Source organism: Lissotriton helveticus, chromosome 9 (assembly GCF_964261635.1).
Source record: "Lissotriton helveticus chromosome 9, aLisHel1.1, whole genome shotgun sequence".
Classification (NCBI taxonomy): domain Eukaryota; kingdom Metazoa; phylum Chordata; class Amphibia; order Caudata; family Salamandridae; genus Lissotriton; species Lissotriton helveticus.
Genome location: NC_136070.1, coordinates 1,008,353,160 through 1,008,378,350, shown reverse-complemented (window position 1 = coordinate 1,008,378,350; position 25,191 = coordinate 1,008,353,160). Strand labels below are relative to the sequence as shown.

At 47.7% G+C, this 25,191-nt stretch overlaps 1 protein-coding gene across 4 annotated transcripts in view; it reads left to right on the top strand.

The window, feature by feature from the left end:
- Nucleotides 1-25,191, top strand: part of SAMD4B (sterile alpha motif domain containing 4B) — a 1,202,466-nt gene that overhangs the window by 400,857 nt on the left and 776,418 nt on the right. For 2 of the 4 annotated variants that reach the window (XM_078661329.1, XM_078661328.1), the window contains exon 5: nt 2,761-2,912. In XM_078661329.1, coding sequence (XP_078517455.1) covers nt 2,761-2,912 — 152 coding nt within the window. The remainder of the gene's footprint in view (nt 1-2,760; nt 2,913-25,191) is intronic. The other 2 variants (XM_078661331.1, XM_078661330.1) reach the window with 1 other exon arrangement.

Sequence of the window (25,191 nt, the reverse complement as noted above, 5' to 3'; positions counted from 1 at the left end):
TATCTCTTTTTACTGTGTTGTTCAGTTGAATTTGCACAGATTTAATTGTTTTTTAATTGTTTTTTAATTTTTGAAATTTGTCATTTTATTGTATGCTTTCAGTATAATTGAATTTCTACTGAAATTTTAACTATGATGCATTCTTTTTTAATAAAAAAAACTGTGAATATCACAAACTAGTCCGTGACCAGAGTGATTAATATTTAATATTGAATTTATACTGTCTTCTCGAATTAAGGTATCCCTATACATTGATTTCTCCAGGGATTTTTCTTTGACTTTACATTCCCAAGTTTTACACACCAGTGTTCAGTGTCCTTCATGGCTCTGCAGTTCCGGCATTGAAAGTTGTGAAAAGAAACTAAGTGTCACTTATAAAGGTACTGCGATGTAACTTCCGGCACCGACGAAACACAGATTCAATGGACGCCACCTACTGGCATGCAGGGGTACGGCTAAAAAAAATCTTCTGTATCCAGTCTGACGCCTGGGAACTTAAAAGATGAGGAATCTGCGGCTAAATATAGTCTCTACCAGATATGGAGTTACGCAGGGTAACTTGTTCATTAAGCTATGATGAGGGCTGGTAGGTCAAGGAGTGGCCCTGCTTGTTACAAAAATTGTGACAAAAATCAACAGAAGTGGTAGTAGTAAAACTGTCTTTAACTAGTGCAATTCCTGACTCTGTTTACACCCTTCTCCTAACATGCCTAGATTAGGCATGTAAGGGGAAAACACCTTTGCTTTGGCTAAATTTGGCAGTTGTGCCTTTTGTGAAGGCGAGTGAAGTTGTATGAATTTAAGAAGATACTCTACTCCACTCCGCCCTATGATAGTCCACTCCCCTCCTCTCTACTCCCAAGTCTGCTGTACGATACTCTACTCCTAGCTCCGCTCTGATACTCTTTTCCCCTTTCCTCAACTCCTCTTCGCTCTACTCCCTTCCTTCCGCTCTGATACTCTGTCCCTCCGCTCTACGACACTCAACCTCCATCTGCTCTACGACACTCTACTCTATCCCACGCCACTTCACTACACTCTGCACCGCCACTCCGCAGTCTGCGCCGCCTCTCCACAACAACAACTTGAGACATGCTGAGCAGGAGCCACGCTGGTGTACAACATGGCTAAAACCCCTTGGCAAAGCCAATAGCTCTTGCATGGATGAGACCTATTGGCTTTGCCAATGCTGGTTTAACCTTAGAAACCTCACCATACGCTTGCGACTTAGCACATCTTATTCTAAAGGCATCATGGTCGATGAGGAGTGTCTGACTCAAGCTATTGTATCTGAGACATTTTCTCCCTAAATAACAGCGATTTAGCTGCAACCCTGTTTTTGTGAAACACTTGATGCCAGAGTAGAAGTGAGAGATTGCTCCTTCTGCTTCACAGTAGTAAACATTCTTGACTCTACTATTAGCAGCTTCCCCTTCTTTCATTAGGCGTGTTAAAATTGTGGAAATCTGATAGCTGGCACTAGTGCTTCGTTGCATGCATTTAACCATTATTACGGAGTACAAATGATGCCAGGTTTGGGACTTTTCTGTTTTCGTTTTTTGCTTTGAAGTCTACCATTTGTACGCGGTTCTTCGATTAAGGCAATTGAAAGGGCAAATTGGATCACTGTTCTATCTAAGTTCTATTGTTTGTACTTATTGGCACTACGCCTTGCTCTCTTTATTCGCTTTATATTTTCACCTGCTAGCTCTATTTAGGGTAAGAACTTTAGAACCCTGTGTATTGTAATGTTATTCATTTTGTAAATATGATCTCCTTTTCCCAGCAAGCATTGATGCAGGGCGATGGCAGTTAACATTGTTGGTTGAAACAGATTTACTGTGGAAGCAAAAACTATTTTTCGAATGTTCTAATGCCTTTTAAGAGTCTGTTTTTAGACTCCAAAATGTCTTTGTGATTCCAAACCGACTCACTGTTTTTAAAGGGTGAGTTGCAGGTGTTGCTTCCAAATAACTATTTGGAATAAAATGTATACATGTTTTGGGGCCAAAATCTGGTCACTAAACATTGAAAAGTTGTTAGCTCCTGAATTGGGGTGGTATGGCGTTCACAGAAGGAAGGGGGTCCACTTGGGACTCCTTACCCTTTCTGAATGTTTAAAAAAAAAAAAGTTTGTTGGGTAGTAGGCAGTTGTCTAGCGGACCACTGCCAACTTTTTTTTCATTTTTTAAAAATGCAGCACCGTGGACATAGCAGGCCACCATGACCCAGTTTGCGAATTATTGCATCAGTATTCATGAGATAGGTTTGATTGCGACCCACTCTGAATCAGAATTTTACAAATGGATCTCTTAGTGCACAGGTAGGTTTGTAAAATTCTTTACTGGACTCAAATTGAAACAAGATTTTTTTCAGCCAATTTTCCACAGTGTTTAGTAATTACATTTTACTGAGAAGTAGTGGTCTCCAATTTTCTAAGAGTGGGGGTCTTGACATTGAAAGCTTCAAACAGGAAGGCAGAAGGTAAAAACAGTGATTTGCCACTGAATGTCTTGTCTATTTTCTTGGCACAGTGTGTCGCTCCATGCAAATCTGGGGCCTCTGATTGTTTTAGATTATCATTTGTAGATGTTACATGCAATAACACTAAAATGTTTGTTATAGTTTTGCTATAGCCCCCTGAGATTACTGACCATGCCAAAGTAGCATGGTGCCTACTAAAAGCTAAGCTGCCTAGCGATGATTATATAATGCTGTGCTTATGTTCATTGTTCCTAAAACACTTGTGTCTCCTGTCAGATGTTCCCTCATGGCTGAAGAGCCTGCGTTTGCACAAGTATGCCTCTCTCTTCTCCCAGATGACATATGAAGAGATGATGACTCTTACGGAGAAGCACCTGGAGTCTCAGGTGAGCCAGGATTCACTTGGAAGACACAGCATTAACCAACATGCAAGTTACAAATTCATTTATTTCTCTTTGTCAGATACTATATGCAGTAAAAAAGTGTTTGGTCTGCTAATGCCTCTTCCATTTTTTAGACTTAGTACTCTTTCTGTGCTTGGGTTCACCGGACCTCAGGAGTCTTAGGTTGTGCTTTGCTTGAAAGATATTTGTGGGATATCAGACAATATGGAGGGAGATGCACTTTTTATGCCTTTTTAAAGTTATGTTTAAACTGATATTTGCTTTTCAAATTAAATTTGCAAACAGTTTGTAAAGTTTTTCTCTTGCTTGTCATAGAATGAATGACTTGTCATGTTAAGTATAATTACATTGTAGAAGCTCCTGTCTGTGATCTTCGCAAATGCATGTGTTCGAACTGCACTCTCTCAAGATCTTAATAACTGTGTAATTTAGTTTGCAAGGTCAGTGAATTGAAGTAGTTTTAAGAGTTTGTTCACCACCTGACCTTGCAGTGCTGACCTTTGGCAAAACTAAAATCAGTGCTAGTGGCAAGAAGTTGGTCTGTAGGGAAAATATGCCTGATTTAGAAACGTGTGAAAATACACACAAGCTCTGTATGCATATGAAATTTGTGTCTAGTCCGTGGTGTTTTTTGCTGTGGTACATCCCAGATCTCACTATGGTAATTTACATTGAGAAATTAGGCTGTGGGACACAGCGATATGTTAGTTCCCATGGTCAGACTGCATAAAACATTAAAGGATTGAATATAATTTAATTATGTTTTTATGAAGCTGTGTACAACTTTAATTGGTGTTGGTGTTTTCAGCTACATACCCACCTGTTTGGAGATAAGGCTGACAGAGCGTTGGAGCATTTTAAGGACTCGCGGGCCACGGACAAGTACTTGGGTCTTTCTGCGAAGAATCCGGCCACTCCTGGTTTTCGTTCCTTTCATGGCCAGGGCAGAGGCACTCAGGCACGTTCCTTCAACAAGCCTGTGCAGAACCAGCCTCAGCGCGGCCGTGGTCACTGCTTCCGCAAGGGCAGGTCTGGAAATCAGCGTGTGGGTCAGTTTACCTCTACCCCCGCTGCTCCTACCTCCAAGCCTTCCTAGTCCGAGCTTTGTGGAGCACTCCACACCGGTGGGAGGCAGGATCCCCCACCACCTCCCCCACTGGCACGATATCACGTTGGACAAGTGGGTGCTGCAGCTAATCCGCAAGGGTTACTCCCTTCCCTTTCAGTCCTCCCCTCCAGCCATGCCGCCTCGGTGCCACCGCATGTTGGGAGATCATTTAGTTCTTCTCCAACAGGAAGTCACTGCCCTCTTGGCCAAGGGGTCCATCAAGTGCAATCCAGGGCGAGAAGTAGGAGTGGTTGTTATTCCCACTACTTTCTGGTCCCCAAGAAGGACGAAGGAGATCTTTGTCCTATCTAGAACGTCAATCGCTTCCTCCGGAAGGAGAAGTTCAAGATGCTGACTCTGGCTCAGGTCTTGGCAGGAGACTGGATGGTAGCGTTGGACTTTCAGGACGCATATTTTCACATCCCTGTCCTGCCGGCCCACCGGCGTTATCTGCGGTTCACGGTAGGCCAGGAGAATTTTCAGTTTACCATGCTCCCCTTCGGCCTTACCAGTGCCCCTCGGGTGTTCACGAAGGTGATGGCAGTGGTCGCAGGTCATCTGCGCAGGTTAGGAGTGTCTGTCTTCCCCTACCTCGACGACTGGTTCTTGAAGGTGGGCTCGCGCCAGACAGTCGTCACCCACCTTCAGACTACGGACGACCTCCTGCATTTGCTGGGGGTCTCCATCAATGTGCCGAAGTCGCATCCGAGTCCCTCTCAGAAGCTCCCCTTCATCGTAGTGGTTCTGGATTTGACGCAGTTGTGGGTGTATCCTCCTGAGCAGCGAGTCCAGAATATTCAGGCTATGATTCCGATCTTTCAGCCTCTATCCTGGGTTTCAGTCAGGATGACCCTCCGGCTCCTGGGCCTGATGGCCTCCTGCATCCTGCTAGTGCAACATGCCAGATGGCATATGCGAGCTCTGCAGTGGGACCTGAAGTTCCAGTGGGCGCAGCATCAGGGCAACCTGTCCGATCATGTCCAAATCTCGAAGGGCACTGCACGACACTTGCAGTGGTGGCTCACGAATCGCGATTGGGTCAATGGCAGACCCCTCTCCCTTCCCCAACCGGAGCACACAGTAGTGACTGATGCGCCACTCCTGGGATGGGGAGGCCACTTGGGAGAGGCGGAGATCAGAGGCCACTGGTCTCTGGCGGAGTCCCGGCTCCATATCAACCTTTTGGAGCAGCGAGCGATCTGATTTGCACTGAAGGCATTCCTTCTGTAGTAAGGGATCTCTGTGTATAGTCATAATCTAGTGCATAGTCCCGCCCATGTGCGTGGACCCCGGAGCAATCAAAAATAATCTCTGAAGGTGTCGAAAAATGCAGACCTGCACAGACACTTAAGAGAGAATTAAAGACAGATAATGCAGCCTATAAAACAGGCTACACTGTCCAGTACTTCAACTAGAAATTCCACCAAAAAATCCACAAAACAGCAAATCCTGTACAGATTTCCCTTGCTTCAGCAGCAAAAATCCTCTGGAATGATAGAGAGGAGGACCTGGACAGACAAGCCCCCTAGGCTGCCATTATGTTGCTCAGAACAGGATACTGTGCCTTTAAGAGAACTTTCCAGAACTTCACAGTATGCCAGAATGCACTGCAGGTCCCTTTTACTTTCAGTTCTTTTTTCCGGCTCCTGCAAGCAGGACCCTGGAGCATTGAGCTCTCCCTTTTTCAAGGGTTTATTGGTGATTTTTCACTATTTTTTCGATTGGAGTGCTTCTAAAGTACTTTAGTGCTGTTCTTCTTGGTTTTTGCTCCTTTATTGATGTCGAATATGCCTGCATTATTTGACAAATGCCCGGAGTGCTCCAGGAAGAAGGCCAAATCAGATCCCCATGAGGTGTGTATCCTCTGCCTTCCCTCTTCCCATGTCCCAGAGGAGTGTGTGATTTGTCAGGGCTTCTCTGGCAGGACCCTGAAGGAAAGACAGAAGATCAGGCTTCAGGGCCTCGAGGAAAGAAGGCTGAAGGCGCAAGGTGGGTCTGGAGGGGCTTCTGCCCGTGCTGAGGCCTCTGGAGGGCTCCCCAGGGGCAGGAAGACCAGCAAGCGTCCCCATTCTCCGTCTGGGTCGATTGCACCGACTACGAGACGTCGCGAGGGATGACTACAGTCTGTTCCCCGTCTCCCCAGGGCTCTGGGTCGAAGCGACGTAGACGCTCGACGTCGAGGGAAATGCACAGACCACCGTCGAAATCTCCTGTGACGATGTCGTCGTCATCCTCGTCGGACTCGACGTCGAGTGATCAACGTCGAAGGGCCCGGCGTCGGCGCTCGCCGTCGAAGCGACACCGCCATTCGCTGTCGGCGAAGAGGAGAAGATCGTCGTCGAGGAGTGGACTGCCGTCGAGGCAGAAGAGGTCGCCGTCGAGGTGGACGAGGTCGCTGTCGAGGCGCGAGAGATCGCCGTCGAGGCGGACGAGGTCGCCGTTGAGGCGTGGAAGACGGTCGACGCCGAGGAAGAGACGCTCAACGTCGAGGGGCTGACGCTCGCCGTCTGGTCACCGTTCTTCGACGTCGAAGAGGCATGAAAAGAGGCCTGATGCCATGGGAGGCTCGCCAACGTCCCAGGCTGGAAAGGAAGGTGGATCACCGGGCTCGGTGTACTCCGAGGTGTATACTCGGTCACAGAGACCAGTTACACCTCCGCCTCCACTGCCGAGGGGTCTACCTCCGAGGGCTCCTACCCCTCCTCCTTTACCTCCGCTTCCGCTACCCGTACCTCAGCCTCGGGTGCCAGAAAGGCCGCCCCCGGTTCCTCCGAGGGTCAGTCTCATTGCCCAGGCTTCCGACCCCTCCCAAAGGGACTCCTAAGCCGCAGGCCCCGGCCAAACCTAAGACGCCCGCTCCGGTAGAACCGGCGGATCGTCCGAGGCCTAGGAAGTCGCGATCACGCTCCGGACGGAGAGGAAGATCGAGGAGTCGACGCAGATCCTCCACTAGGTCTAGGCATCGCCATAGGAGGCGGGGATCCAGGTCCCGCACGGACTCCTCCAGGACACGATCCTATTCACCGACCTTGTCGGATTTCCCAGGGACAAGGGTGTCTCCGGTGGACGACATCAGCACGTTCCAGGAGGTTCTCCTGAGGGGGGCTACAAAGTTGGGCATCACGGTGACGGCTCCTACACCTACGACGTCCGTGATATGTGAGACACTTCACAAGAAGCATTTGTCTCGCCTTCTGCTGCCATTAGTGCCAGGTTTGGTGGAACCTGCGGAGGAGCTGTTCCTTACGCCAGCGGTGGTGAAGGCCGCTCCCTCCCGGCTTCTGAAGAAGTACAGGGCCCCGGATTCGGACCCGGCTTTCCTGCGGATAGATCCAGTACCCGACTCCGTTATAGTGACGGCAGCTAGGAAGTTACACTCTACCTCCCCGTCCTCCACCGTGCCGCCTGATAAAGATAGCCGATGGATTGATTCGGCTGGAAGGAAGGCTTGTGGGACTGCATCCACGACCATGAAAGCCTCCAGCGATTCGGCGTTGCTGGGGCGGTACGACCGTGCCCTGTGGGACTCCCTGCAACAGTTCACGGACCTTCTGCCACGAGACAAGAGGGAGGACTTCCTAGAGATACTTAAGGAAGGGATGCTGGTTTCAAACCAGGTCATTAGCGCGGCTGCGGATATCTCTCTTTTGGCAGCCCATGGTTACTGTCATGGGATCAACCAGCGACGTCATGCTTGGCTCAGGCTCACGTCACTCAAGCCGGAAAGCATGCCGATGATGAGATGGCCCGCATGAAGGTGGAGGCAGAGACCCTTACGGCTGTGGGCTTGGAGAAGCCCAAAGAAAAGAAGTCCTACCGACCGTTCCAGAGACGGTTCGGTGCACAGGGAAGAGGACGAGGGCAGTCTTCGGGACAGCAGCAACAACAACAGCAGCAGTTCCGGAGACCCTTCCAGAAGCGCCAGAAGGGTAGAGGTGGACAACAGTCCTCTACAGCGAACAAAGGCCCGGCCGGGTCTCGGCCCTGAGCGGTTACTTCCCCTTCATCCGTTACCCGCTCCGGTGGGGGTAAGCGTTCAATTTTTTCTGGCAGAGTGTAGAAAAATTACTCAGGACAAGTGGGTGCTGAATATTGTTTGCAATGGATACAGTCTTCGGTTCACCAGCCCGCCTCCATCGATTCCTCCGGTCAGCTCGCAGTATCAACTGCGCGAGCTCCAGGCGGAGGCCGATATCCTGTTCATGAAAAGGGAGATAGAAGACGTACCTCTGTCTCAAAGAGGAAGAGGTCTGTACTCCCGGTTCTTTCTGGTTCGCAAGAAGGACAAGAACGAGTTCAGGCCCATTCTGGACTTGCGACAGGCAAACAAGTGGATTCGCAGAGAAAAGTTTCGCATGCTGTCGTTGCATCAGATTTATCCTCAGTTGCAACAGGGAGACTGGCTATGTGCAATAGACCTACAGGATGCGTACTTCCATGTGCCCATTGCAGGCAAACACAGGAAGTTCCTGCGATTTCAAGTCGGCACCAATCACTATCAGTACACAGTACTGCCATTCGGGCTGAAGTCTGCGCCCAGAACTGTCTCGAAGTGCACGGCAGTGGTAGCAGCACACCTGAGGAAGAACAAGGTGTTTGTCTACCCGTACCTGGACGATTGGTTGATCAAGGCCTCCTTCTCGGAAGCTCAAGCGCACTTCCAGAAGACGTGCGTTCTCTTGAACAAGCTGGGGTTGCACATCAACATGTCCAAGTCTATCCCGACTCCGGTCCAGTGCATTCAGTACTTGGGAGCCACCATCAATACGCTGTCAGCAAGCGTGTCTCCTTCGGAGGAGCGACGATTATCACTCCTTCGGAAGGCTCAGGCTCTTATGACCACTCCATCTATAACAGTGAGGACGGTGTCTTCTCTACTGGGATCGATGGCCTCTTGTATCTTCCTAACGCCACACGCGCGGCTGCACATGAGACCGCTGCAGGAGTTCTTGGAGGATCAGTGGGATCAGAGGAGAGGCTCTTAGGACGACAAGATACGACTGTCTCTGCATGCTCTTCAGTCTCTGAAGTGGTGGTGTTCAGCGGAGAATCTCCTCAGAGGGGTTCCCTTCCACAAGGACATTCCCACTCAGACTATCGTGACGGATGCTTCTCTCCAGGGCTGGGGAGCGCACTCCGGAGACTTACAGATTCAAGGGACGTGGTCCCCGACGGAGTCCACGTACCACATCAATTTCTTGGAACTCAGAGCTGTTCACTTGGCACTGAAGGCCTTTCACCCGTCCTTCCAGACCAACTCTCTGCTTGTACAGACGGACAATATGACCACGATGTATTACCTCAACAAGCAGGGGGTCTCGAGATCACGCACCCTGTCGCAAGAGGCGCAGGCGATCTGGCACTGGCTTCTGGCCCGAGGACTGACGATATCGGCTACCCATCTGCCAGGTGTGCAGAATGTTCAGGCATACGCACTGAGCAGACTGATTCAGGAAAACCACGAATGGGTCATAATCGACGAAGTACTAGGAGAAGTCTTCGCAAGGTGGGGAACTCCAGACGTAGATCTGTTCGCCACCGCAGAAAACAGCAAATGCCGAGACTTCGCCTCCAGGTACTACCAGCCGGAGACGCTGGGGAATGCGTTATGGATCAACTGGTCGAACAGCTTTCTGTACGCTTTTCCACCCATTCCCCTGATTCCGACGGTTCTCATCAAGCTGTCCCAGTCCAGGGCGCGGATGATACTGATTGCCCCGGAATGGCCCAGAGAGTGGTGGTTCACGGACCTGCTTCACCGCTCTCTCCTTCCTCACATGAACCTGCCGTGCAGGCCGGACCTTCTCACGAAGTTCGGGGGGCAGATGTTGCACCCCAACCTCTCGTCTTTGAATTTGTCGGCATGGCTCCTGAGAGAGTGCAATATGGCCATCTTAATCTCCCAGAAGATTGCATGGACATACTGAAGGAGGCTAAGCGACCTTCCACTAGGACTTCTTATGCTTACAAGTGGAAGAGGTTTTGCATCTGGTGCAAGTCCAAGAACTATGACCCGACGACATGTAAGGAGGATGTCATCCTTCCATATCTTCTACATCTGGCGCAGTCTGGCTTTAATGTCCATTCCATTAAGGTTCATCTGGCTGCATTGACTGCCTACAGGAAATGCCCTTCACAGACTTCCTTCTTCCAGATCCCTGTGATCAAAGACTTTTTGGAATGCTTGAAGAAAGTATTCCCTCCTGTCAGACTTCCTTTGCCTTCATGGAAATTGAATGTGGTGCTGTCCAGATTGATGAAGGAGCCTTTTGAACGTATTCATAAGGCTTCGTTGCAGCACCTGTCCTGGAAGGCGGCGTTCCTCGTGGCCATTACATCGTCCCGCAGGGTGAGTGAAATTCAGGCGCTGTGTTGCCATGAACCTTATACTAAATTTCATGCTGCTAAGGTTGTTATGCGTACTCACCCTAAATTATTCCCAAGGTTATTTCTGATTTTCATGTCAACCAGACTATAACTTTGCCTACGTTTTTTCAGAATCCTTTGTCTCCAGCGGAAAGGTCTTTACATTCCCTGGATGTTAGGAGGGTGTTGAAAATTTATCTGGATAAAACCAAAGATATTCGTAGGTCGGACCAATTTTTTATCAATTATGGATCAGTCAGGACGGATCTTGCTACCTCTAAGCAGTCCATCTCGAGGTGGATTGTGTTCTGCATACAATTGTGTTACCAAAAGGCTAATAAGACCTTAGGGGGCAAACCTAAGGCTCATTCCACCAGGGGCGAAGCTGCCACGAAGGCTTTCCTTCGTAATGTTCCCATTGCAGAAATCTGCAAGACGGCCACTTGGAAGTCGGTCCATACCTTTGCTAAGCATTACTGCCTGGACACTGATGCCAGGGCAGACGCTCAGGTTGGGCAGTCTTCGCTGCGAAATCTGTTCGCACAGTAGTGGTGCTATTTCTCGTTTCTCCACCGCCGCTTTGGTGTGCGGATGGGCTTGCCATTCTATTCACTAGATTATGACTATACACAGAGATCCCCTACTACAGAAGGAGTAGTTTCTGTCCTGTAACTCCAGTTCTCTAGTAGGGGTATCTCTGTTATATTCATAAGCGCCCACCCGCCTCCCCGGTGGAGAGAGATTTTCATGTAAGGAATGCTACAGGTCTGGCGTGTTACGCCTTCAAAAAGAACTGTAAGTAAAAGGGACCTGCAGTGCATTCTGGGATACTGTGAAGTTCTGGAAAGTTCTCTTAAAGGCACAGTATCCTGTTCTGAGCCACATAATGGCAGCCTATGGGGCTTGTCTGTCCAGGTCCTCCTCTCTATCATTCCAGAGGATTTTTGCTGCTGAAGCAAGAGAAATCTGTACAGGCTTTGCTGTTTTGTGGATTTTTTGGTGGAATTTCTAGTTGAAGTACTGGACAGTGTATCCTGTTTTATAGGCTGCATTATCTGTCTTTAATTCTCTCTTAAGTGTCTGTGCAGGTCTGTATTTTTCGACACTTTAAGAGATTATTTTTGATTGCTCCGGGGTCCACGCACATGGGCGGGACTATTCACTAGATTATGACTATAAGAGAGATACCCCTACTACAGAACTGGAGTTACAGGACCGAAACTACTCCTTCCCTCTGTGCGGGGAAGTGTAGTGCAGGTGTTCACGGACAACACCACCGCCATGTGGTATTGCAACAAACAGGGCAGGTGGGGTTGTGGACCCTATGTCAGAAGGCTCTGCGCCTCTGGACATGGCTGGAACATCAAGGCACTACCTTGATGGTTCAACACCTGGCAGGTTCTCTGAACGCCAGGGCGTACAAACCCAGCCGCCGGTGCATGGTGGATCACGAATGGCGTCTGAACTCGGACGTGGTGCGAGGTGTCTTTCTGCAGTGGGGAGAGCCCTGGTTAGATCTATTCGCCACCGAAGAGAAAGCGCAATGTCATCAGTTCTGCGTGTTGAAATTTCCAAGGCGGCACTCGCCCGGAGACGCTTTTCGTCTCGAGTAGAGCTGCGGTCTGTTGTATGCCTTTCCGCCTATACCACTTCTGCCCCGAGTGCTGAAGAAGATCAGGCGCGCCCAGGCCCAAATCCTTCTTGTGGCTCCGGACTGGGCTCGAAGAGTATGGTATTCCGAGCTACTCAATATGAGCATCGATTCCCGATCCGTCTGCCTCTTCGGGAGGATCTTTTGTCGCAGCAGCAGGGGACGGTCCTTTACCCGAACCTGTCCAGCCTCCACCTCCATGTGTGGAAATTGAGCGGCGACAGTTGACTGCTTTCGGTCTTCCTCCCGCAGTCTGTAATGTCATTCTGGCAGCCGGAAGCTTGTTTCCTTTCCAGTAAAGAATTGGCTTGGTAGTTTGGTCTGCCCTGTTCCCATGATGCACTGGGCCAGGGTCAGACTAATTTGCATGTAGCCAGGTTCTGAACTGGGATGGTGCAGTGAGCTAAAAAACGGTGATGGATCAAGCCCTGATCTTTTGACTGGGTAGGAGTGTTCTGCTTAATTCAGATACTCTGTCCATCGCCACCCCCTTTTGAATCGTTTTGGCCACCACAAGTGTGGAAGGGTATGCTCAGATGTGAGTCCCTTGCTCACTGCACCATCAGGATTCAAGCAAGCCGGGCCGAAGACGGCTGTAATGCCAGAAACCGGTCCCCGGAAGCTTGTTTCCTTTCCAGTAAAGAATTGGCTTGGTAGTTTGGTCTGCCCTGTTCCCATGATGCACTGGGCCAGGGTCAGACTAATTTGCATGTAGCCAGGTTCTGAACTGGGATGGTGCAGTGAGCTAAAAAACGGTGATGGATCAAGCCCTGATCTTTTGACTAGGTAGGAGTGTTCTGCTTAATTCAGATACTCTGTCCATCACCACCCCCTTTTGAATCGTTTTGGCCACCACAAGTGTGAAAGGGTATGCTCAGATGTGAGTCCCTTGCTCACTGCACCATCAGGATTCAAGCAAGCCGGGCCGAAGATGGCTGTAATGCCAGAAACCGGTCCCCGGAAGCTTGTTTCCTTTCCAGTAAAGAATTGGCTTGGTAGTTTGGTCTGCCCTGTTCCCATGATGCACTGGGCCAGGGTCAGACTAATTTGCATGTAGCCAGTTTCTGAACTGGGATGGTGCAGTGAGCTAAAAAACGGTGATGGATCAAGCCCTGATCTCTTGACTGGGTAGGAGTGTTCTGCTTAATTCAGATACTCTGTCCATCACCACCCCCTTTTGAATCATTCTGGCAGCCAGGCGTCCCTCCACTAAAATGGTATACGCCTACAGGTGGAACAAATTTGTGGCATGGTGCACAACGAAGGCTGTGAATCCCCTTAATGCTCCTCTTTCTGAGGTTCTCCTGTTCCTTCTATCCTTGGCCCAGCAGGGCTCTGCTCTGGGCACTATCAAAGGTTATCTTTCTAAGGCTTCCTGATCAGCCTTCTATTTTTAAGTCCCCGGTTGTTAACCGTTTCCTCAAAGGCATTACACACATGTTCCTTCCCGTGTCTTTCATAATGCCTCAGTAGGACTTGAATCTTGTCTTGACGTACTTAATGTGCGCTCCTTTTGAGCCTCTTCATAACTGTCCATTACGTCTTCTCACCTTAAAGACCGCTTTCCTGGTTGCCATCACCTCTGCCAGAAGAGTGAGCGAGCTCCAGGCTCTTTCCTCCAAACCTCCTTTCCTTTCAGTTCATCCGGACAAGGAGGTTTTAAGGACCAGTCTTTCTTTCTTGCCCATGGTTGTCATGCCCTTCCACATCGGGCAGACCGTCAATTTGCCCACCTTCTTGCCACCTCTGCATCCTTCCAGGGAAGAGGAGAGGATCCAAAGTCTGGAACCAAAATGTGCACTCCCATTCTATCTGCAGCGTACACAACACCCGGGTGGACGATCTGCTCTTTGTTGGCTACATGGGCGCCAAAAAAGGTTGTGCTGTGCACAAATGGACCATTTCCCGGTGGGTCGTTCTGTGCATCAAAGTATGTTACTCCTTGGCCAAGAAGGAGCCTCCTGTGGGGCTGCATGCCCATTCGACCAGGGCAACTGCAGCCACTATTGCCTTGGGATGCGGCGTTCCCTTGCAGGACATTTGTCAGGCAGCTACGTGGGCCTCGCTGCACACGTTTACAAAGTACTACTGCCTTGACAGTCCAGTCCGGAGAGACGGCTTCTTTGGCCGTTCTGTTCTCCGTGACTTACTTGTGTAATTTTGTTAGCAGACCCACCACCGGGGGGGGGTCCTGCTGGGGTATCTATTCTAATGTAAGGATTCTATCACTAACGTGTCTCTTTCAGATGCACAAGTTACTACTTGTGTAACGATATATCTGTAAGAGACATTAGTTAGTGATATATTTCTTACCGCCCCACCCATCCTCTCTGTTCTGCGAACTGATTACTAGGGTTAAGGTCATCCCCTTTTAGGGCCCTAGTTCCGGGCGTGGAAAGTCGTGTACAGAACTGACTTAAGCGCATGGGTGGCACCTAAGTAGTCTCCGTAACGTCATCTTGGCGCATATGACGCCAGCGACGGACGCGGAGGCGCAGGACGCTACCTACTGACGCGCAGAGGTACTGCTAAGCCAAACTTTCCGGATCCAGTCTGACGCCTGGGGATATTCTAAGGTAAGCAATCTATCACGAACTAATGTCTCGTACAGATATATCGTTACACAAGTAGTAGCTTTAAAATGAAATACATTTTCCCCTTGTTGACAGTCCTTGCATTTAAAACATTTTCTAAAACCTTCTTTCGTTGATAGCCGTGATTGATTCTTCGTGCTCATTTGGTAGTCAATCTTCACTAGATGGTCTTTTAGGGACTTGGATTTTCTATAGGTTATCTCAGGGTATTTCTTACTTAATGGACCTAATATTGGATCCCTTTTTATTAGGTACCAGTGTATTTTTATTAAATAGCCCATACCTCATTATGTTTAGTTTTAAGTCGTAATAAATCTATGCATTTTAGATCCCTCCTTTTTTTTCTTTTTTTCATCTGGGTTTTGAAGGTTCGAATAGGATTTTATATCTTTTTAGGTCTCCACCTAGCAAAGACTATGCTTGCGCAGTCTCGCTGGGGAGAACTGATGTTTTACAGAGTGGGGCTTGAACCCGCCCCTCTTCTCCATTGGCTGGCTTCCTAAAGGGAGGCCAGCCATTGGAGGAGAGGGACGTCACTCCGTTTAAGCCCCGTCTTTTTGGGATTCAGGGGTTTGTTTTTTACTTTCTCTTTTCTTTCTCTCCTCTTCCCATTGGCTGGAATTTTACCTTCCAGCCAATGGGAAGAGGAGAGAAAGAAAATACGCCCCTGAATCCCAAAATGACGCTGCGTTTCTCCGAGGCATTTCTGCTTCGCTTCGGAGAAAGATGGTGCTGTTTCCATGTTGTGGGAGCAGGTGAGTGATCGGAGGACGGGGCCTGTGTGCAGTGTGTTTGTGGCAGGCGTGGTGGTGGCATTATTATTATTAGTCTACCATACCACTAATAATTAACCGCCAGTAAATAGTAATCCACCTAAAATTTTGTGAGCCCCAGTCCTGTCGTCGTGCATGCTGCGCCTTATCGTTAAAAAAGAGTCATAAATGCTACTGGGCCGACACCTTCCGCCAGCTCTGGGCTTTTACCCGAACAGTACTGTCCATATCTGCATTCCTACGTCCGTGATTTACAACGGTATAAAAATTAAACTACTGTTCCCACAATACAATTTAAAATGGGTTAAACATCCAGGATTGGCTGAAGTTGTTGCACGTGAAATTGAGTCACTTGAAAGTTTGAGCGCTGGAGAAGGAACTAAGAGCACCGTGAACACTTTGAAGTCTCTCGTGCATTTCTGGATGTGGACTTGTGTGAAAACGTCCCATTGAAACTGCTTAGCCAGGTCATTGTAATGGGGAGATTTTTTTTCGGTGTGTGTTTTCGTCTATGTGTGCATTCTTAGAGCATTTGGAACGCCTATCAGACCCTGCACCTTCTTTGGGGGGTGTCCCTTCAGGCTAATTAATCAAACCGATCTCACCTGGAAGGGGTTATTTTGGCTACAAAAGTCAGTTTCCACTTCTTGGAAGTCTATCTCTTTGCGCCTAGCCGTTTGTTAACAGGTATGTTGGCTTCCCTTCTGTCGTTATTCTGGGGTTTTTGGGCTACACTGGTGGTAGAATTCGTCAGGTGATAAGACACTGGGGCGGTTTTCTTTCTTCCTTTCTCTATAATGGTTCAGGTGAGTTAAAGCCGCTTTGCTGTTCACTAGGTATTTGTTGTTAACGTTGTTTTTAGTCTGTTGTTGCGTTGAGTTCAATTTTTAGAGATCAGATTTGCTCCTAGTGCTTTGTTCAGGCTGTTAAGAGTCAGTACAATAGGAGGGGTGTGGGTGTGTGTGTGTGTGTGTGTGTGTGTGCCGCATATACGCGAGGGGCAGAAGGAGTTACATCTACTGTACAAACGTTTTGATGTCCTTTTAAAGACCTAGTTTATGGGGGTATAGCGCAGGTCCCTGGTGCAGTTGGGTAAGCACTTCAGGGCCTCCAGTAGCACCCAGAGCTAGAATAATTGAGCTATATAGGCGTCTTGGGGCTCATTATCAGATTCTGCAGGGGGGCGAGCTTAGTTTTGAGATGGGGTACTGTGGAATGAGGAAGTGAGGAACAAATACAAGCAGGGCTTAAGTCAGGGTACCACGCGGGTGGACGGCGTCCCCCCCACTTATTTGACCGGGAGCTCGATAACTGGAGCAAATGGAGCCACACATTCATTCTTTGGCCTCTCTGGGGCGAGATCAGAGCCCATTCAGAAAGCTGCTCACGCACTGGCTTCTGTGATGCAATCGCATCCAAAGGGTGAGCGAGGGGAGGCAATGAGTGATGGTGCAAGCCACCTTTTGTGACGTCACTTATTGTAGTGACGTCAGCATCTGCCCCACTTAGTTTTTTAACTTGTGCCCTTAATACAAGAGTTAGCAAAGTTAATGGTCTGGTGGTGGCCACCAACCATTTTGCTTTGTCAGAACTTGTTTTTGTCATGGTGTTTGCAAAAAATGCAGTGCTTTAAGTGGGCCGGGTCATGTCGCCCTCAGCACAGCAGTTCTTAAAAGCAGGTTCTGATAAGGGTCCCTCTATTGCTCTCGTCCTCGGGTTGAAAAGGACCTAAACTCTGCAGCAGTACCACTGCTCTAAACCTTTGATGTAACTTCAGAGACTAGTTTTAGTTCTCTCAGTCTTCTCACTTCAGAACTGAAGCGTTGTCAATAATATATACAACAAATCTTTCGCTGCTTCTTATTTATCTTAAGCAACACACATTTGACAAAGCCAATAGTCCTGGCTTGTTGTAGGTGAAATTCTACTTGTTGTATTATAAATCTGGATGCAATGGCAGCAAGGTGTTGGACGTAAGAGTTTAGTGACTATCTCTTGGAAAGTTGCAGGCTGGAATTTGGTCACGTATCTGTGTAGAGCAGGGTTCTGCAAAATCTGCCCTGGATGGCTGAATCCATGCCAGATTTTTTGTATATCCCCCATTTAGATAACTACATTCATGGCATGCATCTGGCCATCAGGACCGACTTTAGCGAACGCTAGTGTAGTGTTCTTTACATGGATGCATGTGCATAAGGGTGTTGCTTGCTGTGTTCTCGTTCTGCTGGGGTCCATCGTTGTCAAGTGCTTGGCTTAAGGTATTTCAAGGCGTTTTGCCATTTTTGTGGATTTGATACCATTCTATATGTACATGTGTTCTGCGTTTGAATAGTTTATTTATTATTGGTATTGCTATGTTTTCTCGTCTGTATGTGACTGCCACCAAATCTTGCTGGACTGAACAGGCCTAATCCTCTTGCTGTCAAGGCAGTAGTGCTTCATCAACATGCCCACATAACAGCCTGCCATAAAAATCAAGCACTTCACGTGCCAGTACAGTGGTAGCAGCGATGGCCCTGGAAGAACCAGACCTTAGTCCTTTTGGAGTCTGCTTCTTGGCCAATGCGTGGAACGCCTAATGCACTAGCCACCCTGGCAGTCTTTTTCTACACTGCCTTACTTTTCTTCAGCCATGAGAACCCCACAAAGAGAGAGATTATCATTTACCTGATGGTGTCTGAGGATAGCCTCCACAACCTCAGTTGGTTTAATCAAATGCAGTCCACTGCCATCTCACCCTCCATGCTAGAGGTGTAGATTGCACAGATTTTGGTACAGAACCCTGCTCTGCTGCTTCAACTGAAGATCTCCCGAAGCTGTAGCCTGATCCGGGTATGGGCATCTGACCTCTGAAGTTCAGGTACTATACTCCTGGAGTCACTAGGATGACCTTGGCACAGTTGTTTCTAATTCCCCTTCAGAACTATGGGCAGGAGAGGCGGAGATGGAAATGGAAAGGACGGTGTACAGGAGTCGCATGCTCCACTCTAGCCTGGATGCATCTCCTGGAGAGCATTCTTGGGAACCACAAGCCGACGTTTTCACGCAGCATGTTGCAGACAGTGATGCAACCTGTCTTGTTTCTCTGATAAGGCTTTAATGTGTGGAGCAAGGGCATTCCCATGGATTTTGACACCATCCCAAATTTGCTAGGGTTGGTAAACCAGAGTTTCAAGATTTTTCTCCTTCCCAAGTGGATTGTAGCTAGAAAAAAATAACTTTTTTTCTCCTTGTTTACTCTTTCCATGTATGCTGCACATGTAGAAAGAGGAAAATATCTTGGATTGTTTGTTTGCAGGAAGGTAGCCCTTCCTGCACAAAAACAAGCCTACTTGTAACGCAGGTGACTTAGCAGCATGGCGCAAGGGTGCATGTATTGGCACTAGGAGGCACACGGAGCAGCGAGAGCAGAATGCCTCAGATTATATTGTAGATATGGTGAATTCCTGCACTGTGATATGCAACGCAGCACAGCAAGTTATCTTGCTGCATTGGGTTGCGTGACTTCTTAGTAAATCTGACCCAGAATTCAGATTGCCAAAGCTTGTTTTAGTGTATGTGAAAGAGTGAACCGTCACAAAATCTGAGCAGTATATTCTTGGATTTATGTGAAGCAATCCTTTTTTTTCTTAGCGATTTAGTCTACAGTCTAAAAAATGTAAGCCTTAGTTTTCAAATGGTTTGATTTGTTGAACGCCATATTAGCCAGTTCTGTGTCTGTGTGGCTCTGTGTGTGTGGGTGCAAATGCAATAGGTCTCGCATTTGCGAGAGATTAAGCTATTGGCATTGTAAATGACAATGCTATTTATTTATCTGTTTTCAAAACCAACACATACATAAAAATGTCATTTACAATGCCAATAGCTCTAACTTTTGCAGAGGCGAGACCGTTGCATTGTAAATGCTTGTTAGTTTTCAGGCCTTTTCCGATTCCTTTTGGATGATTTCCCTGGGATACCCTCTTTGGATGAAGCCATTGGTCATGTCTAGTTCGACTTTCTCATATTTATATATATATATATATATATATATATATATTATATTGTGTGTGTGTATATATATTGTGTGTGTGTGTATATATATATATATATATTGTGTGTGTATGTGTGTGTGTATATATATATATATATAAAATATATAATATAAAATATATAATATATTGTGTGTATGTGTATATATAATATATTCTCCAGTATTCCATCTTTCATAGATTCACATGCTTGTATCTTCCCCGTCGTCATGGTGGGAGTCTCCCGGTAAAAGAATAACCATAGCAGTAGAAGAAAAAACTGTCTAGAAACCATAGAGTAGTGAACCAATAGGTAACCTCTCCCTTCATTATGTGGCCCAAACTACAGCCAATCAGCTGCCAGAACCAGCCTTCACCATTCCCAGCAGAGCCACCATACCTCAGATTTCCAACCGCCTTCGTGTGAGAAGGAGTCTCCCTGAGCTCAGCTCAGTTTTTTCTCTCTACTGAACTTTTGACCTTTCTACAGTTGTAAGTAAGGTACTGATTTTTGTCAAGATTGTTTGATTCAAAATGTCTGAAGGCTCCAAGAAGAGACTTTTCAGAGCTTGCAGGTCCTGTGGCGAGTCCAGATTATTTTCTGAGGACCCACATAAGGAATGCTTGTACTGCTTGTACCCCAAGCATGTTCCTAAGGACTGCCAATATTGCCGCACCTTCTCTGCCAAAACTCTTAAAGATAGAGAAGCTCGTCTCTTGTTATGGCTTCAAAAGAAAAAATCAACAGACTCGGAGTCTGAGGGTGAAGCCAAAGGACATACCTCTAAGAAACATAAGAGAGTCTTCTGAGGAAAAAGGAGATCTGAAGAGACAAAAGGCTGGTAAAATCCAGGAAGGTGAACCTTCTTCTTCTCTTCCTCCAACTCCTTTAAAGCCTACCTCAGAGAAGAAGGCTCCGTCGTCGGTACCGTCGACGAAATCTGCTGATATTCCAGTCAGGTCGCCGACGACTATCTCGTCGACGACGACAGCCTCGTCGAGAGCGATGACGACGGCGACTCCGTCGACAGTCAGTGCCAGGCCTTCGTCGGCGGTGAGTGCCAGGCCTTCGTCGACGGCGTCTACGACGAGAAAATAGTCGACGATGCCTACAGTTGGATCTCCAACAATGATAACATCGACTTGCATCTCCATTAAAAGGATTGCACCGTCGACGGGCTCGTCGGCAAGCAAAAAAGGAGTTTTCCACTCCAAAGATTTTGCCTCTGCTTCCATCTACCTTACTGGATTGCCAGGAATCTGAGGAGGAAGGGCCTTATGGAGTTGCCTATAGTCCCTCGCAGCGTCATATTAAAAGTCAGGATTCGGAGGAAGATTTTCAAGAGAGGAACATTTCTCTTTTAACGCTTTGGGCCTGTTACTGGACGATCTTTGAGTCCTTCCATCAAGCTTATCACTATGAGGATGAAGAGGAAGTGAGTCCACCTGTTCGAGAGGAGGCTTTGTCAGTGCCTGTCTCTTTGATCTCCGACTTAAGACACATGATTGACAGTTATTACCGTCGCTTTCCGGAGGATAATGCTCCAGCCTCTACTACTGCTCCTGTAAATGTTTCTCAACCTGTGAGAGAAACACCTCTGGTTCATTCACCGCCTCCAGTTCAACGTGTGGACGTTCCGAAAGTTATTACTAGTCGGGATGATTTAACAGATTCTGATCATGACGATCAAGCTGAGGAAGGAGAGATTCCCCGAGATGATGTGGTCGGGAAAGAATGGGACCAATACATTGTTCCAACTTCTCCAGTGTCAGCATTGCCTCAAGCAAGTTCTCCACCAGAGGATATAGCCAGCTTTCATGATCTAATTGAAAAAGCTACTAAGAGATTTCAACTTTCTATGCCGGTTAAGGAAAGTGATTGTTTTCTTTATGACTTCAAAGAGTCTTCTCGCAAGTCCGTAAGAGCTATCCCGATTATCCAACATATCTCGGAGGAAGGAATAAAATTGATGAAGAATCCGGCATCAGTTCCAGCTTCAATACCTAAGCTGGATAAGAAATACCGTGCTCCAGAGACGGCTCCGGCATGTCTTATTGGTCATCCTCATCCGGAGTCGGTTGTGACTCAAGCAGCGCAAAGACGCTCCAAAAATCCGATTGCAACCTGCGTGGAACCTCCTGATAAAGAGGGCAAGAGAATGGATGGTATTGGCAAGCGACTTGCAGGCATGGCAGCAGCATCAATCAAAGCGGCTAATGCAATGGCACTTCTGAGTCAGTTTAATAGACAGATGTGGTCTGACATAGCGCCAATCCTGTCACATCTTCCGTATGATAAGAAAGAGGAAGCAAATACAATTTTGCAAGATGGAGCCAGAGCAGCATCTGAGTCTATAGACGTAGCGATGAACATAGCGTCTATAGCGTTCCGTCAGATGGCTGGAGCGGTAACCCTACTGAAGCAAGGGTGGCTCAAGTCAACCTCCTTTAGGCCTGAAGTCCAGTCTAAAATCATGGACATGCCATTTGATGGCGAGAGCCTCTTTGATAAACATATTGATGAGGCACTTCAAGGAATAAAAGCAGACACTGATACTGCTAGATCTTTGGGATCATTGCAGCAAGGCCGTTACCAGTCATTTAGAGGCAGAGGATCGAGAGGACATTTTCAACAACGTTCCTCTTACCAATGAAATAGGTACCAACCATACAATCAGCAGGGTTACCGTCAATACTCTTCCAACCAACAGTATCGATCCTCAAATACATCTTTTCAGCAACAAGGGAGGAGAAAATCTGCTGCCAGAGGAAAAAAAGACTCTGGTCGCAGACAGTGATATTCTCCAGGCGCCTCCGACAAAGTTTCATATCACTCAGTTCCATTACCTTTCTCAATTCCTACCACATTGGCAGTCCATAACATCGGACAGATGGGTGTTAGACATCATTACACAGGGTCACACCCTGGAATTCTCACAAAAACCTCCAAATCGCCCACCTCTCTGCAGAGTTCAACAACATCTTGCAGCACTCAAAGCAGAAGTTGTATCCCTCATAATGAAAGGGGCGATAGAAGAAGTTCCATCGAACCAGCAAGGGACAGGCTTCTATTCACAGTTTTTCCTAATAAAGAAGAGACAATCTTCCAAATGGAGGCAGGTAATGGACCTCAGAGATCTGAACAAATACATAAAGAAAATCTCTTTCCGCATGCTGTCCTTACAGGAAATCCTTCTCTTGCTTCGCAAAGGAGACTACATGGTCTCTCTAGACCTGTTGGATGCATACTTCCATATTCCGATCCACAGGAAACACAAAAAGTATCTTCGATTCATGTTGGCGGGCGTCATTACCAGTTCAAAGTTTTACCTTTCGGCCTGAAGTCTGCCCCAAGGGTTTTCACAAAATGCATGGCGCCGATCGCAGCACATCTAAGGCAGCAAGGTCTCCAAATTTTCCTTATTTGGACGACTGGTTGATAAAAGGACCATCGTACCAAGCAACTCAGAAGTCTTTACATATTTGTATGGATCTCTTTCAAAGATTAGGCCTTCGGATAAACAAAGAAAAATCCTTTCTTTTTTTTAAATTTTTTGGGAGGACCTTTATTTAGAAAAGGGTGCAAACAGCTATTCAGCCAAACATCCCGGAGGCATGGCAGCAAAAAATAGAAAATCGGACTGTTTCGGCACTCCCAGGAGAGCATCTCAGGATTAGAGAGGTCAATTTTTAAAAATAAAACAGGATATACACGGTAAATACGTAATACAGTTCCATATGATAACGAGATGGAAAGAGAGAAAAGAACAGGAGGGGGCCGGCTACGGGATCTAAAGTAGATACAATCACCGGGTGGGCAGGGAAGCATGTCCAACTGCAGAGACGACAACATTTTGAAGCGAACAATATAAGCAAGCATACATTTTTGAAAACTCCCGACTAATGCCCCACCCGATGAATCCAATGACAGGAGAGACTGAGCGGCCACAGTCCCAGCACCGCCCAAAAAGTCCAAACAGTAACCCGATAAACTGACCCCCAACCCAGGGAGAGAGAAAAAAGAGGTCCAGTCAAACTGAAAGAAGAGAAAAAGGCCATAGAAACAGAACGGAAAAACAAAAATACCCCACCCCCTACCCCCCACCCTGCACCCCTGCAGATGGCTACGGCCTACCCCCCTAGCAGCGTGCCTATCGCCCAGCGACCAAAAACCCGAAATACAGTAGAAAAGCGATTTATAAAGGAAGGAAACACAGAAAAAGAAAGAAAAGAAAAGTTAAGGGAGGAGGAGAACCACGCATCCCCAGTCGCACTACCCCCCTCCTGCGACGTACAGTCCTGGTCATTAAACAATCAGCAGCAAAGTAAATTCGGTAGAACCCAGGAAAGACGTCCTACACCGCCCCGCCCCCTGATACAAGAAAATGGCGGATCCCGGGTCCCTCACAAACCCCTAGCATCCGAGTCGAACACCAGTCTCACCCTTGACCTCTACAAGTGTTCACCATGAGTTCCGCACACCGCACCCGCATATTCACAGGATAAATCAAAAGTTCAGCCAGTCCACGAATCTGTGCGGCGAGTCCAACGGATATCCACCGTCCACCACAATCCTCAGCCGCCATGACACTCGCCACGGTACGACCAGATCCTGACCGTTCCATACTCCACCACACTGCACAGCTCACACGATCGATAGACGTTCGCTGTTTCCGTCGGGGCACAGTTTCAATAAAGTCATTGGGGAACGAGCACGTGAACACGACCACAGGTGGACTCGCCAACGTGGGCGGGCGATATACCATGGCGGCGGGTTCAGCGGTACAGACAATGCTATCCAGGCTTCGACACTAGATGGGCCTCGAGTCGTAGATTCCGGGATCAAAGTGGGAGAAACGGCTCGCTTAGGGGGACCAGACAGATCAGAGTCCTTATGCGATCGGGCAGTTTCGGTGCCATCCACGATCGACTGAAAAATCCTTTCTTACTCCGACACGTTCACTGCAATTTCTCGGAGCAATATTAAAAACTCAGGAAGTGAAGGTGTTTCCATCAGAAGAACGCGTAACAAAAATCCTAAGTCTGACAGCATCTCTAGCATCAAAAAAGTCCACTTCCATCAGGATCTTCAAATCTTTACTGGGAATGATGTCATCCTGTATCCCATTGATTCCCAACTGCCGTTTGCATATGAGACCGCTGCAAGAATCCCAGGACAAACAATGGGTTCAAGCACTAGGTTCCTTCGACGACAAGCTGGTCATAACCTGTCAGATCAAACAAGCAATGTCATGGTGGGGTATCAGGAGCAACTTGACAAAGGGCCTGCTATTCGGACCGCAATCTCCAAGTTACGTCATGACATCAGACGCTTAATTGCGAGGTTGGGGAGCACACCTGCAAGACCCAGAGATTCAAGGTCTTTGGTCTCCTCAAGAGGAAAAACTTCACATCAATCTCTTGGAATTGAAAGCAGTTTTCCTGGGTCTTCAGGCATTTCTTCCCAGAATTCAGGGTTCATCGGTCTTAGTAAGGACCGACAGCACTACCACAATGTTTTACCTTCGAAAGCCGGGTGGCACAAGATCAAAGCCCCTATCTGCACAGGCACAGAAAATTTGGACTTGGCTTCTACGCCACAACATAGCTCTGCAAGTGAAGCATGTTCCAGGTATAGACAATACAAGAGCGGACCTGTTAAGCAGATCTTCCGACATTTGCCATGAGTGGGAATTAAATCAAGACCAACTAAATCGGATATTCCATTTGTGGGGCAAACAAAGTTTGGACCTTTTTGCAACTCAGAACAACAAAAAATGCAAACATTATGCAAGTAGGTT